This window comes from Diadema antillarum, unplaced genomic scaffold (assembly GCF_040938485.1).
Source record: "Diadema antillarum isolate AM-2024a unplaced genomic scaffold, OU_Dant_1.0 scf00000007, whole genome shotgun sequence".
Taxonomy (NCBI): Eukaryota; Metazoa; Echinodermata; class Echinoidea; order Diadematoida; family Diadematidae; genus Diadema; species Diadema antillarum.
Genome location: NW_027270896.1, coordinates 5,345,602 through 5,362,502, shown reverse-complemented (window position 1 = coordinate 5,362,502; position 16,901 = coordinate 5,345,602). Strand labels below are relative to the sequence as shown.

At 35.6% G+C, this 16,901-nt stretch overlaps 1 protein-coding gene across 1 annotated transcript; it reads left to right on the top strand.

Moving 5' to 3' along the window:
* The first annotated feature begins 13,165 nt into the window (after positions 1-13,165).
* Positions 13,166-14,215, top strand: LOC139716936 (galanin receptor type 2-like). The gene has a single exon (XM_071628464.1). It carries the CDS (start codon positions 13,166-13,168, stop codon positions 14,213-14,215), a length of 1,050 nt encoding a protein of 349 aa, XP_071484565.1.
* Positions 14,216-16,901: the final 2,686 nt, after the last annotated feature.

Here is a 16,901-nt window from a genome sequence, read left to right as displayed (position 1 = left end):
TTGACGGGTTTCAAATGGGAATAGAGCTATAGAGTACCCGGATGAGCGCGTACGTTTTTGCGCACACGTTTTCTCTTGACAGCAGGTAGAGCGAAGGTCGGAGGTTGCGCACGTACGAACTGTGTGCATCTCGCGGTTTCTAGAAGGTGCTCCTGTGTCACAAGCTCAAATAATCATTTAGTAATAACACTATCTTGTCAGAAGACAGATCGACTTCATGTATAATCCAGCATGGATCAGATTGCTCATTTTGTTTGGATAATTTACTATCATCAAGGAGGTTGTTTTTTCGGCATTTGTTTGTTTGTTTGTTTGTTTGTTTTTTCTTGTATCTTTGCAAAATAACTCAAAAAGTTGTGAACGGAACTGGATGAAACTTTAACCGGGAAAGTAGATAATGATATACAAGGAACAGATGACTGAATTTGGTAGAGATCCGATTAATGAATTTGTGAAGGATTTTTATTCATTTATTTTTCGTAACCTTTTGGCAAGAAGGGCCTACTAATTCCATGGACTCATCTATGTGCTTCTCAGTGTCCATGCATGGTTATCGTTCATGCACTTATATTGTTATGTAAACATGAGTGTATCAATATCACGATTGTTATTATCAACAGTGTTCATAATTGTTAGGCCCTACCTTGTTTTAATCAGTTGAAGGTTGATAAAATACATTGAATTGAAATTGAATTGAAATAGGTCCTAATGGCAGACCTATACGTGCCTCTCCAATCATGTGATTTTAATAACACTAATGGAAATTACGAAGATGAGGTGGTTTTTTTTTTCTCTAAGAATTTATTATCCAGTTTGCTTTGTTTGCATTTTTCATACCTTTGACAGTTATTTTTATTTTACACTATATAGGATCCTATCTGTGATGGATTTGGCGATACACTATAGGCCTAGGATTATAAGGCCTATTGTCTTGACACAGATTGAGTTCACAGATCATTAGCAAACTGGGTTGTGTAATTATATAGGCCTGTGTAGGTCCTTATATATAGGCCTTGTAGATTGTGTATAATAATCAGGCTTGACAATGGGGTTATTACGATTGATATTTTGCATTTCCACTTGGCACAGATGTTCCTTTCTTGGGACAAATGTTTACCACAAAGAGACACTCTGCAGGCGGTATAGACTAATAAGACCCAGTTTCATAATTTATGCAAATTAATATACGTAAAAATATTTTTGATGTTAAAATTTGAGGAAAATAAACTAATCCTTTAACTTGAAATTAATCAATGTAAAACCTTATGCAAATTACCTTTATAACAATAAAGAAGCATATAACCGAGGGTCTGCATCCGACCGGGCCTTCGGCGTAATATTATCCTGTATCTACTTGGGGCTGGTCGTATTATGTCAGTAGAGGGAGCTATAAAGCACGTGAGATCGCGTGAGATTTTCATAGAAAGTTTGATGAACCAGGAACCCTTGTCAAAATAAAAATTATAGCAAGAACAATGATTGATTGAAGCAGATATCTGCATTGCAGTGGTTTGAGTGACGTAAAGTGAATGAAATATATGTATTTTTATAAACAGGAATAACCAAACATTTCAACTGTTGGTCCTGATATTGCAATGATCTACTTTTCTAAAGTGGACTATATAGTATGATAAAAAACGTGCTAAAATGTTGAAGCTACACAACTGCAATAAGTTTTGCGAGAAAACCGGCGATTTGGTAAAGTAGTAAAAAGAAAAAAGAAAATTGCGAAAATGTCATTTTCATTGTGTTGTGGTCACCAATCGATTTTCTGATTCAGAAAATGATGTCAACTACAAGAAACACACACCTCTGTCAAGTGTGGGCTCCTTTGGAATGTATATTATGAGGATATGAAATACTTATTTGATGTAGCATGCATGGCAAAGCTGGTAAAAGATTCCTCGACGTGTTTTGTTTTAGTCACTCGACAGCATTGGAATATTTTTGTACTTGCGGATTAAAGGGCATGTTGTAGCCGTGGCATAACCACAAACTTCAAAAACAAACAAACACAAAACACAAACAAGGAGAAGGGGAGGGGGAACACTTTGCAACCTTGAACAACTGGCTTTGCGGTAGTTTTAATTTTTCTAATGAGAAAGAGAGGGAGAGACAGAGAGGGAGTTATTAAGAACTCTCTAAAAGTCCTCTCTAAAAAGACGACCCCAAGACATTGAGAGAATCATGTTCAATAAATTCTACACTTATACGATACTCGTTATACGTCGTGACATTGAAAGTGCGTATATGACCGTATAATTATGCGTAAATCAAAGTGAACTTGTTGCAAAACAAGCCAGCAAACAAACAAAGACAAAGTCCAAACCAAATCATCCACTATCGACCCATGCAATTTGCTTTGTCAAGAGAGCTGTGCAGTGAAAACAACTGGGCGGGGGGGGGGGGGGGGGGGGGGGCGTCTTGAATGAAAACATTTGCCATGTACAACTCACTCTATTTTTGTTTAGTTTTCCTATCACCCTCTTTTCTCTCCCTATCTCTCTCTGTCTTTATCTATTCAGTTCTATTTCTCTTTATCGATCACTCTCTTCAAAAAATTCAAGGCTGAGTTAATAGTCTGTGAAAAACCAATATCTGAGAATGTTGACTGTCCTTGTTATTTACCGAGAGGATGGATATCTCGGCAGACGATTGCTTTCCTAAAAGCGGCTGAACAAAAGTTGCTGCATTGGAAGAAGAAAAAAACAAACAAACAAGTGTGGAGCTACCTTGACCTTCTCCGAAGTCTCTTCATGTGACCTCAGCCGAGGTTTAAATTTGATATTCTGAAAAAAGACCATATATTCCGTTTGGCAGGGAGAAGAGACTCACCATGCTCACCTCCCTGCTTTTGGATCGTTGCCGTTCTTCTTCTTTATCTGATCAACAAAAGCGAGGCCTTTTTTAACGGAAAAAATAAATGTATAGTATATTTCATTTGCATCCTTTGCGCACATTATTCAATGTCAGCGTGTCCGTAGTCTGCTAGCTGGTAATTACTTTTGTTCACACAGTTACATGACCATTACATACAAAACTGTGCAACAGGGGAACTCTCACTATCATCTATCTATCTATCTATCTATCTATCTATCTATCTATCTATCTATCTCTCTTTCTGTCTATCTATCTTTATATCTGTCTATCCATCTATCAATATCTATCTATCCATCTATCTATTTTTTCATCATCTATCTAGTATCTTCCTATCTATCTTTATCTATCTATCTATCTATCTATCTATCTATCTCTATCTATCTCTCCATCTACCTATCTCTTTCTATTCATCTATCTAATCTATCCATGATCTGTCTATCTCTATCTATCCATTTATCTATCTAACTCTCTCTCTCTCTCTCTCTATCTATCTGTCTATCTCTCTTCTTCTATATATGTATTATATATATATATATATATATATATATATATATATATATATATATATATAATATGAAGAGGTTGATTGCAAAGCAAGCTATCAGCATTGGTCTAAATTTTGAAATGTTTACTATTAAAGCTGCTAAAAACAAAGAAAATTATAAAGAAAATGGAATATTATAAGTCCTTATTCATTAAGAATATAATTTAAATTAAATTGTTATGTGACAAGTGGATTATCACTGGATAGGTCTTGCTTTGCTCTATCTGATGATGGACTTACTTTGAAATATTTTTCGTGAAATTGTACTTAACTCGTTTCAACCCGTCAGGCTCTTCAGACATGAACGTGTTTAAGTATCGCGTTTCTTCACCCAGTGATAGCCTAAATTGAGTATTCATAATAAAGTTATATTTACATCTCTTGAATGAAAATGCCTAAGAATCAGTACTTAAGAAGTACATTTTGACAGTTTTATTGTGATCAAGTGATCATTAATTTCCCATTAGTTTTTATGAGCAGCAAGGCTTTCTTAGACATGTGTGTGTATATATATATTATATATATATATATATATATATATATATATATATATATATTATGAAGAGTTCGCAAAAACCGATAAGTCCATATTTGCCAAATGGATATATTTGCGATTAAACGTCAAGAAAAATAAAGAGAATAATAAGAAAATTTTTGCTTCTTTTGACCATAACTTCAAAAATGTACCTTCATATGTAGTGACCAATATATCATTTAAAAGGTATTATTTTGTACTTTATGACAGAGACCGTACTTCAAAATCATCAAAAATGGACTTATCGGTTTTTGCAAACAAACTCTTCATACGTATATAACATAATATATATATATATACACATATATATATGTGTGTGTGTGTGTGTGTGTGTGTGTGTGTGAAATTTGGCGGGACTACAATAATATACTTGCTACGCTTTGTGATATCCCATCCTTTTCCAACAGCCTACTTAAGATGTATTACCAACTGTTTAGTAAAACGAAATTAATCCTATATGACTTAGTTTGAAACTTGCTTTCTTTATCATAGTAACGTACAAATGTAAATATTTGAAATGCATTGCATTCAGATAATCATGTTGTGTAAATTATGATTATTAATAATTTTTGTAGAAACTGAAAAAGATGAGAATGAAATAAGAAAGATATTAAACTATGTGAAAAAAATTCTTCCTTTTCCCACAACGTACATTCACAAGAACCAGATTAAAGGCATAATTTACCATTTGCAGATGAAACAAAAACCCAGCATTAGTGCTTTAAAATACTTCTAAAATGTGAGTTAGGGATAGAAACAATCACTGTAACAATTTGAATCTGTATTATCGATGTCAAGTATACTGTTAAATACACAAAATGTGAACAATAGTAAAAAATAAAAATGTTTCCAGACTAAACCGTCTACAGTTATGATTTATTAAGAAAAATACTGATATCTCCTTATATTTTAAGCTTTATTGCAAAAATGTTATATGGTAGGATGTTTTGTCATAAAACAGACCTATACATATGCATCAAACGTGATATCTTGATTTTTTTTAATCAGTGCTCCCAAAGGTAAACTGGACCTTTAACTAAGAGAGAGCTTTGGTATATATGCTTGCATATACGAACATAAATCTTGACTTAGAATCCTATTAAATTCTAAAGAAGAAACTACACGAACTAGGTGAAAGTTTGCTGCAGAATTCTCTCTTAAAATAATATACTTATTACCGAACAGCGTCATCGATTTCTATTGTACCTTTATAGGGTAGCACGGTATGAAGGGAGTCCAAAGAGAATTCTCCTCTATCCAACCTCCTCTTTGAAAACCCCACATCAAGGAAATGTTTTATCTAAGACATTTCAAAAGAGACAAACGAGATATAGTTCTCAACTCTTAAGGAGAAAAAGAAAAGGAAAAGGGGGATGATGGAAGAAGTAATAGGAAACGGTCTCTTTATTGTGTGTATTAAAGAGATATGTCGCATTGAGGCAAATAAAATCGATGAAAATCCAAGCGTTCACTTTTTCATGATATGACAGCGCCAAGCAGGAAAAGTCTTGGTAAAATAAAAAAAAAAAGTCTTTAATATTCATCTTGTTGGTTTCTATGACACAATCTGGTACGGTAGAACCCCCTTTGTACGTACATGCGAACGATTGTTAGCTAACCGAGAAAGGCGAGGAGGCATTTGATACGATAAACTGAAGGATCTTTTGAGTGGGGTATAAACAGTTTATGCGTTAAAAGCGAATGGCGTTTGGGCTTGTTTTTTTTTTTTTTCTGGTTTCATCTCGAAACTGGAAATCTAATAAATAGAGCAGATTTATCATTCTTTCTTTCTTTCTCTAACAAGCTCTCTCTCTCCCTCTCCCTCTCCAATTATCGGAGCGACACACACACACACACACACACATACACACACACACACACACACACACACATACGTAAGGATAGGGAAATAGGAAATAGGGAATCTTATACGCCCTATACAAGCAATGCTTCTTTGTAGATTCCTCATATTTCGTATGTCTATTGATCTTAATTGCTGTATTTGACAATCCATTCATTCAATTTCTCCTTGTGTTTATGGCTTTTTGTGTTAAAAAATGGAATATGGAACAAACAAATTAATAAACAATATGTTGCGCTCGTGTTCTCCCCCCCCCCCCCACTCCCTCCCCTTTGTCTCTCTCTCTCTCCCTCTCCCAAAGTTCTTCGACAAATTGGAATAATGCTTATCGATTTACCTTGGTTGTCGGGAGAACTAGACAAGAGGGAGTTTGATATAGTTAGGAATAGAAAAAGACAGAGAGAGCAGGTGGAAGAAACTCAACCATGTGGCCCATTCAAGACTGCGAACCGGATCATAAAGTCTAGCCACTAAGACATGATTTAACATAAATAGTCAATTCAACATTATTTCAGCCTTTCAGGTTGAGTCTATCATATAAAGAGCGAAGTCAAACGAGGGCAACAATATAAGTTTTATTGAGAGCGGAATTAAAGTGGTCAGAAAATTATGGAACCTTTGATAAAGTAGAACACGTTTTCGCAAAATAGATATAAAGGACACCGAAAGATAAATACATCAAACTCGAGCATGTAAATTACACAAGTAAATGATGTTATCACCTCAACACTCTCACATTGGTTAGGAAACAAAACGATAAAGATTAATTCTTTTGTAAAGAATTAACCAAATATAACCTTATCTTCCGTATAAAGATACGAAGTTGTCGCTTCGTCTCATAAAAATACTTATTCTAAACCCTTTACCTGTCACACTATATCACCCGCTCATATATTTGTTTGTGAAATTTGTGCACATTTAACTCACTGGCACAGAAAGGGTTAATAAGGCAAAATGAATTAAGTGTCATTTTTTTGAACATTCTAAAGGGAATCCATGATCAGATCGTACAAACATTAAAGAAAAATTAACACTGAATGTTCTTGAGGTAATGATAAAAGTATTCCGTATTTTTTTATCATTCTCTTCTCTTCGTTTCTTTTTAGCAGGTTTGCTCGCAGGTATCTGAAATTAACAAGAATGGAGTGAACTCGTTGTGCAGTCAAACTCTTCAAATTCGTCCTGTCCAATTCAGTGGCGGATTCAGGGAGGACCGCACCGGGCGTACACCCCCTTTATTTTTTTGTTGAAACAAAAGAAATGAAAAGAAAAAATGGGGGAGGAGTTCGTGCGCCCCCCTTAAGTTTTGCAAACGGGCCCTTCTTTACGGAATTCCTAGATCCTCCCCTGCAATTTGTAAGACGCATCTGTCATACTTAGTATTCTCTTCGTCTGATTTTGATTCACCTCCTTACATTATGCAGATCGAATGTCCCAAGTGGACTTTGATTAATGTAGGAAGGACACAAGAACAAAACAAGGAAGTTTCAGTATAAACTCTCAGAATGGATTTCTAGAGCACTTCTTTTCCACTATGCTACTTACTTACTTGCTTGTCCATAAAACATTAATACGGACATTTCTATTCCCTAAAACAATCTTCACCCTCACTAGGTATCCTAGAGGATTTCACAATTTCTTTTCATGACTCTGTGATCTCTTCCTCATTGTAGATATCCCCCTGTCTGTCAGGACGTTCATAACACGGCTATAATATACTTGCATTGTTGTATGCACTGTACTTGCATTTTAAACAACTCGCAGTGTAAATGAATCAACGTTTTGAGTGTAAACGTAGTAAAAAAATAACACACAGCTTGAGAAGAAACGCGATCAACTCGTAATTTGGTATGCTGATTTTTAAATCATTCTCGTGGTGTTTATTTTGTGTTATTGTAATTATCTCATGCATTATACTAAACTTAGACTGAAATTTCAATGAATTTGGAAACTCGGAAATCATACAGGTGAAATATACCTGATGATCGAAAAAGTAATGATGACACTACATTGTCAAGTTCAGACCATGTTAGAGTGTGGGAAGAAACTGAAGTATAGATCTGCGTTAAAACTGGACTTAGGCTCCTTTTCTTAAAATGGAAGTCATTGAAGGAAATCCATCTTCGTATAACCATCACGTCACGTCATCCAGTTCCTTCTTATTCCTCTGTTTGCAGTGCTTGACCCTTCCCAAACTAGTTTCATGGGACCCGCCAAAATCACGCCCCTGTATTAGACAGTATTTATTTGCACCCTATCTTCATGCAGACAAAAATCATTGATAACAACCAGAAAATATAGGGACGTCAACAACTGGTAAAAGTGAAAAACCCAAAGGCACGCACACTTCTACCACAACCAAACTAGTTAATACCGTCCTCAATGGAAAACAGGAGAAAACAAAATTGAAACACACAGAGAAGATTTTCTCCTCGCTTTTAGAAAAAGCAACGTTTGTTTGCGGAGATAATGCTCTGAACATTTTCCAAATAAGCCTATAGTTTGCAGCTTTTTGTGTTTTGTTAAACAGGACACACATGTACACAATATATATATACATTTAGAAATGAATGTCCCTACGCTCATTGGTTGAAAAGCAAACCCACAATTTACTGGTGTGTTGAAAATAAAGGAGGTGAGGGTGGGGAGAGAAAGAGCTGAAAAAACCTTTCAGTGAGCATGCGCATTAAAAGATGATCAACCCACTTATCATATAAACGAATGCAAGGCTTTTCGTGTCTCAAAGCTTCTCCTCCAAGAATTCGTTGAGACTCCACCATCGCCAAGAAACACTGAAATCATAACGAGGCTTAAGGTAAGTTCTCACACCTGTTTATATTTCTCTTCGCCTACATAGAATGATGTTATACTATTCTAGTTGAAATACGTATTTGTCAAATTCTTCGGCTTTTATTTCAGTTTGGATATGTATACTTTATATTAATATGACACAGTGATGAATATACGAAGGGTCTCTCATTACATTCGAAGTCCCATATCATGGGTTTTTTTTTTTCAAAATCAAGTGAATTTATTAGTAATTTTCTGCATCGAATATATATATATTACAAATGAAATACCGTCATTTCTTTTTGTTTGCAAGACAATAGAACATTAGGAACAACAGTGTGTACATCCTGATATAAAACTGAGATATGCGTGTACAGATTACAGAAAGGAATAAGAGGACACGTCAATCAGGAACCACTAAGTGAATCGAATGGTCTGCCTGAATTATGGCACGTGTATAGGGTGCGTGAACGCAGAAGACTGTCGTCAAACAAGCATATAGTTTGAAGATACGGCAGCCTTGAAAAAGAAGAAAAAAATGGGAGAAACATACATCTTGTATACTTATCGAAAAGAAAAGAAAAAAGATATCATGCCAAATGACAGATTCTTGATAAGGTCTTTCGAGAAGGCATTATGTAGTTCTCATGGAAAAGATCGTATTGTTACTACCAGAGCCACAGTAGGGAAAGAAGTATTCAGGATGGGATTCGATTGTGTGATATGTTAATGATTATATTATGGCATTGCCGAAGTTTTAGTTATAACTCCTCAAAATGTTAAATTAAAATCAAATAATATTTATATGTTTCAGCGTCAATTTCTGGCTGAAAAAAAGTCTATTGTGCATTTAAAAGTAAAATTTCGTACACGTTGTATTCATTGTTGTTGTTGTTGTTGTTGTTGTTGTTGTTGTTGTTGAAAAGTTCAGTTGTTTTCCCCACCGACATGACTGGCAAATGAATTTATCACTAATTCAGAGAAATGTATTCTTCACGAAGACATAGTAAAATAATAATAATAATAATCATGATAGCCATCAACTATATCGCCTTCACTGACTACTATATGAAAAGGAGTCTATCATAATTCCAGTTTTATTTTCCGTTGGTTCGTTGATCCTAAAATGAAATGAGGTTCATTATTCTGAAACAATACAGCGCTATTTTGAATATTCGTTAATCCGAAAAAAGAGCGTATACAAACAAACATTCGGCATTATTGAGAAAAAAGAGAGAAAAAGGTGCGTATCACATGTATCATGTTAATCGAAGCTTCGGAATTATGAGCCTTTATAGGAATAACAAACCCCCTTTTTTTCCATTTTGATTAACGAACCTTTGCAATTACTATATATAACCTTGCTATGTTTTCGGATTAACGAACCTTGGAAAAAATGAGCCCTATGTATTTTTTTTTTTCTCGGTATGATGAAACCTTCGGAATAACAAACCTCCTCTTTAAAAAAAAAGACAACCCCCCCCCCGAAAATACGAAAATACGAAAAAACGAAAAAAACGAACTGTATATATAACCAACATTTCGAAGGGGCACTTTCCTGCTAACAGTGGTTTAGGCATTTCATCAAGATTCAACTTCCATTAGAGTCTGCGTCAGTTGAATTACTATTCTATGGTGCGAAATAGATACCGGTTATGAGATTCACACATAAGCGATAGCAAAGTCGAGGATCAATTCGACTGATCTGCTACAGATCATTATTCCGAAGGTTAGTCCAAAAATGAAATTATGAAAAGTGCCGTCATTCCGAGGAACCGTTAATCGCAAAACGAAACATGGAACACAATTCCGAAGGTCTGTTTGTCTGCATTCTTTTTTTTTAATTTCGCATTAACGGACCTTTGGAATACCAAACCTTGTTTTTAACAATTGGATAAACGAACCTTTGGAATAACAAATCCTATTTCCTTTTCGGAATGACGAACATCCCCCTATTGGACATGACAATCCTTTAAAAATGTGTTTATTGTAAACCTAGTTATTAGATTACAAAGTCAATCAACATACGACGTTTGTTTTTCCTTCTTATGATGTGATCACAAAATATTAAGTCCTCTTAGTTCGTTGTTGAGAGTCTGGAAATGAAAAAATGGAGTACTTGTGCTTTACAATATTAATCATGTCATGTCTGTCTATCGTGACCTTTATCACGTACACATATGAAAAAAAAGGAAATCTGACAGCAATTCTCTCTTACACTCCTCAACTTTGAGCATGTTGAGGATGAGTACTTGCTTTTTTTTTCTCCTTTTTTTACATGAAACATAGATTGGTATCAAAGCTTTCTAGTATTTCAGCACATCTTAGAGAATGCTCAATAAAGCATGAACGTAGTGATTTTCTTATAAACTTGAAGGAAGATGACCATTATGATAAATACTTGTTACAAATAATGTTATCATAGATCTGTCAAACATTTTTTTTCCTGTCCTTTTTGTCCTCTCATTTAGAATAACTTCTTTTACTAACATGATCTGAATTAAAAATTAAACTCATATGTGGAAAACATTCTGTTCTATGACAGGTTGAAATACAGAAGCCTCTGGGAGGGCTGTTTTAGCTCACATAATCTACAATATATAATATACAATTTGCAATATACAATATACAATAATTATACAATAAACAAAATATAATACATTATACAGTACAGTATACAATATACAGTATACAATATGCAATATACAATATAAACTATATAATATACAATATTCAATATATGATATACAGTTTACAATATACAATATGCAATATACAAATATACATTACACAATATACAATCAAACATTTACAATATACAGTTCGCATTCTAATATCACATCATATAAGAATACAGTGGGTAATGACCAGCACACTAAAAATCGATGCTGACGGTCCCTGTCATAATGCTCGTTTATAAGCATGTAATGATGAAAAGAATGGTATCAGGTGAGATCATCGGCAGATAATTCTGTTTGAGAGCTGCAGCAGACACACCCACTAGTTTAATCATGGAGGTTCATGGTTTAATTAACGCTAATGCGAGATAGGAGATAGAAAAAAACAGTGGAAGGTACATTTTATGTGAGAAACCTGGCAATATTAGCAAGGGCCCAAAATCATATATATATATATATATATATATATATATATATATATATATATATATAATATATATATATATATATAAAATATATAATATATATATGTAATATATATATATGTATATATATAATATATATATATATATATATATATATATATATATATATATATAAATGAGTGTGTGTATATACATGAATATGTAAAATAGTCAAACCTGTCAACCTTGTTCAAGGGAGAAGAAAAAAGTGGCTCCTATACAGAATTAATCCGCCACTAAAGCACTAAGACCCGTCGCTAAAGGCAGGTTAAAACATTTTGTTAAAAAGACACACCTTTTGGCTGCCAACTGCAAACTCGCAGCTTGTGATTCAAGACCGTTAATCTGTTAAGTGATATGGAGAGCAATAACGCAATGCCCATATTAATTGTATCAATGTATAATAGAATGCGATGTATGGTTGATAGTGAGTAGGATAAAAACGAAAGACAAGAAAACAAACTATATTATAGGAAAAAAAGGACATTTCCCCCTTGGTTCATCTGTGAATGCATTAAAATAAAAAGCGCATGCACTTTGTAAAATCCGATAGAATCACTCTTGCGCACAATTCAATCCGCAAGACATGTCTTTAAAATAATTGTATGACGAAAGCCACAAGAGATCTTAATAGGGAAGTACACACGAAGTCAACATTCTGCCATACTGTAAATTTCTCAAAAATATTGTGTAGGGCGTTAAGAAGCTGAAAGTGATAGCATTAATTCGCATGCAGACACAATTACCAACCAATCCATTACCAAAATGCTCGGTCCAAAAACACGGCGTGTTTGAATAAATTGAGAAGAATTTGCTATAAGGCATTAAATCCTGAGCATTCTTAAGCTCTTGAGTATACATTAATGTTCACGTTATATATCCTATACATTGTCAACTTCGGAGTTGATGAAAACGTGACAAACACTGCACACTCACTTCATCACAGCCAGATTAAAAGTCACAAATTGATAACGCTTCAAATCTACTCCTTTGACATATGCGTGGGTGTGTGTGTGTACATGTATATTACCATCTTTTATATCGCTTACACTGTGAAATATATAATAACTTTTTTCAAAGAGTATTTGATACATTCGATTGTTGAAAAGTCATTTTGAAATTAATTAGTTGAAGTGTTTTTTACAATTCTTATTTTCAACAGAGTATATATGATTCCGCTAAAAGCAAAATGGTGATCCACCCTATTTTACTATTGTTTTTTTTTTCTCTGTTTCCGATTTAGGATATAAGAGGCAGAATCTTCACTCTTGACGCAGACTCGGAGCATTTTGCCTAGCTTATACAGGCATTGATTTTGATCATCCACAATTTCCAACGAATCACTGCAGCATCGGGGTATCGACAGGCATGGACGTGGTACCGGTATCGATTAACGAGGGGCTTACTACAATGATGACAGACGAAATAGGTACGAAATTCACTCCGGTGAAGACACAGGGCAGTGGGTGGCTGTGGAGTGTGCAATGGTCCTGGACGAATTCCATTCAGCTGATTTTTGCGGTGGTTGGGATTGTCGGCAATCTGCTCGTGATTCTTGCCTTGTTGAGGCGAAAGGCGCTACGACACTCGACAGATATCTTCATAGGTGCTCTGGCTCTAGCTGACTTTCTGACATCGGTCGTGATGATCCCTGTCCCACGGGCCCAAAGGGTACCAGACACTATTGCCGGTGCCTTGTACTGCAAAGTGGTGTACCCAAGCTATCTGATGTGGGTGTTCATCTTCTCGTCCGCCTACATCCTGGCCGGGATGTCCATGGAGAGGTTCGTTGCGGTGGTGTACCCACTGCATTTCAACCGGCTCTTCACCAATACCCGAGTTTATGGCTACCTGTTCATCGTGCTCGTATGTGCCATTCCCGCTGCGGGGATCACCATGACTCTGCAGGTGATCGACGACGAATGCCGAGACACGAAGACAGCTCAGCTGAGAGTGGACTTGTCGATCTACCTCTTCACCTTCCGCGTTGCTGTTCCCGTGTTAGTCATGGTGATAACGCAGGTAATCACTACCATTTCACTTCATCGTCAGTCCAAGCAGCTCCAAGGAGCTCGCTCGACGTCGAAGGCCGACGCCCCCTCCTTTCACCTAACGGCCCGTAACCGCATAGTGAAAATGACGATGATCGTGGTCATCATCTTCGTACTCAGCCTCGGGCCGAATCAGTTGATGACCATGATTGCGGCTGTGAGGGGCACCCTGTCTACATTTTTGTTCAGCCCTCTGTACTACACCCTGACTTTCCTGGCCTTCGTCAACTCGTGTGCCAATCCCTTCATCTACGCCGCAAGATTCCCGAAATTCCGCAAAGCAGTGAAGGACATCTTCACGTCTGGTTTCTCCCGGAAGAACCTGCCGTTATTTGCCAACGGAGAGCAACCGTCTAACATGATGGCGTCAGAAAAAGACACTTCCTTATCCACTGTGTCCCAAGCGGTGTAATGTCTCGTGTAAGTGATTCATGACTGATGTTGCTGGTGTAAATAAGAACATTATTACCCAACATAGCATGACTACAGGATAATCATGAATCCGTGAGTAATCTCTCTCCTTTCTGTCATAAAGTAATTATTTTAATGGAACATTACATTACTGGCAAGAGAGAGAGAGAGAGAGAGAGAGAGAGAGAGCTTAGAAAGTATTAATCCTTTTTTTGTTTCAATATTTAACGGATCATCTTTTTTATGTGTGTTCTATGTGATACATAAGATATAATACACTGTGCCCTATCACCAAATTTTAGATAAAGACACTTTAGGTATTAATACCTGCTAACGCAAAGCATGTAAGGTGCGCGGCGTTTGATGAAGTGTCGATAATTGCAAGTACGTCAGTATAGGCTTATACTATCAATTTTCTTGATTTGCTGAGCAAAAGTATAGAAACTTGAATTACACATTGATACATATTACACTTTCTCAAAGGTGCTGTATGAAACGAGATCCCTGTCTGTTTGTTTATAAGACTGATGTTTGCCTCTGTAAGTGTTCTGTGTTTGTTGTTTTCTCATATCTTATTTCCTTGTTACGGTGCAAGGTATATATATACTATACCGGCGTTCAATTGTTATCGGATGATACGCAGTTCTCTGAAATCTAGCATCCATTATGTCCGTGTCAATATTGCGCCTTCGATCTGCACACGAATAATAAACCTGAAGTTGTCCTTTTTCTCAACAATATGTTATCTCATTTAAGCCTTGTGTTTATAATGAAACGAAACGTATTGACATAATATATTGCATATGATACTCTTGTATTGTTACCATAATTACATGGTCAAAGGAAAGATGAAGAACTAATAAAGTTGTGGAATAGCCTGTTACTTTAGCACCCATGAAGATGGCCTGAAAAAAGCATCATTTTTTATATCTTTATTTTATAGATTTCAACCCATTGAAATATGAGAAAAAAGGGACCAGAGAAAGAAACAACTGGCAAACAAAAACAGAGTCTTAAGTCATCGGCATTAACTCCATGAGATGCAATATTATCTCTAGCAAATTAAAAGTACTTCTTTTCTGACTACGCCACGAATCTATTATCTCCGCAGCGAGTAAGAAAAATCTGAGTAATTCTAACATTCGGAAATACACAAATGACTGATATTTGACGTGACGTCATGTTTATCTAATGGGCATAAAATTGACAGAAAAATAAGAGGCATGCATCAATTTGAATGGTATAATAGATTGATAGTTTGAAATTCTTTCCTTCATCAGAAAAAGGGATTGAAAGGGGAAAATATATAAAGAGACTGAACACTTAAGAAGGGCAGTTTCAATTTTTTTTTGATTTACCTCAGATCTGCCATTTTAGTTCACTTTAAGTGGAATATAGGTATTGAATGCAGCCAAAAGCTTGTAAGCAAAAAGGTTACATATCCTTATTTGCCTACTTTCAACAAAAACCTTCAATATTGAGAAGAAGTTGTAATTCTTTCTGATTATTTTGTATTTAAGTGTTACTGTCCAATTCATACACAATCTGACTATAATCTATACGGTGGAGATGATTCAGGACATTTCAAAGAATCAAATATCCTAAAACAAAATAGTGTAATTATTATACTAACAGCTGAATGCAACACTTTCTTTATTATTTAAAAACAAAGTATGTCTAAGGCAATATTATATTTTAATCTTCTGCTATCATTGTTTTTCTTTTATTTTTTGTTTTTACGTTCACAAACTTCTGTAAGATCACTTTTGGGTATCAAACAGAAAAAGAAAAAGCTTTTAAGTATAATGAACTATCCATGCATGAATCATTGAGTACATGTATGTTATCTGTGACACTCTCAAAGCTGGCAACATGAAGACTAGTAGTGTTCGTTATTATGAAGGTTCGTTTATCCAAAAATGAAATAAGGTTGGATAACCAGATGTTTTGGTTTTGGCTTTATTCCGAAGTTCCGAAGGTTCGTTAATCAGAAGGTATATGTTCCGAAAATGAAATAATGACGAAAATTTAAGGAAGAAGAATAGAAGAGGAAGGGGAAGAGATATAACAAGGAGGAGGAGGAGGAAAAGGAGATGACGACAAAAGAATAATGACATGAAAGAACGAGCGTAGATCCGGTCATAACGATGATATCTGAAGCACGTTGCACACATAGGTACATGCCATTGCATACAGAGGTGTGAAATTGTTGTTACGGTAAGCCGCCATACCTGCAATTACTCAGGCACAGGCAGGCCGAAAGGAGTGAATTTGTGACTGGTTGAATTGCCACCGCAATTAACGGATTTGCAATAATGTCAAACATCTCCATGGAACTTCCCCCTATACACAGAAAGATCTTGACTCCCAACTCAAAGCATCACGTAGTGAAATCTGGACGTGATCAATCTGTACTCTCCCCACTCATTGATGAGAAGTCTGCGCGACCCCCTTTTTTTCAGTCTATTTGTATTGATACCGTATGTCCCCCAAAAAGTTACAATCGGACTTACTGCAACGAAACTTAGAAAATGGCGAATCACTCCAAATGCAATTTCATAGTATGAAACTATAACCTAGTACCTGCATACATCTTACAGAAAACCTCATCCGATTTCCTTCTGTGGTCAAAGAGAAATTACAATCTTTGTAGAGTACGTCAAGAATCTCCTCCTTCTCAGTTTGTC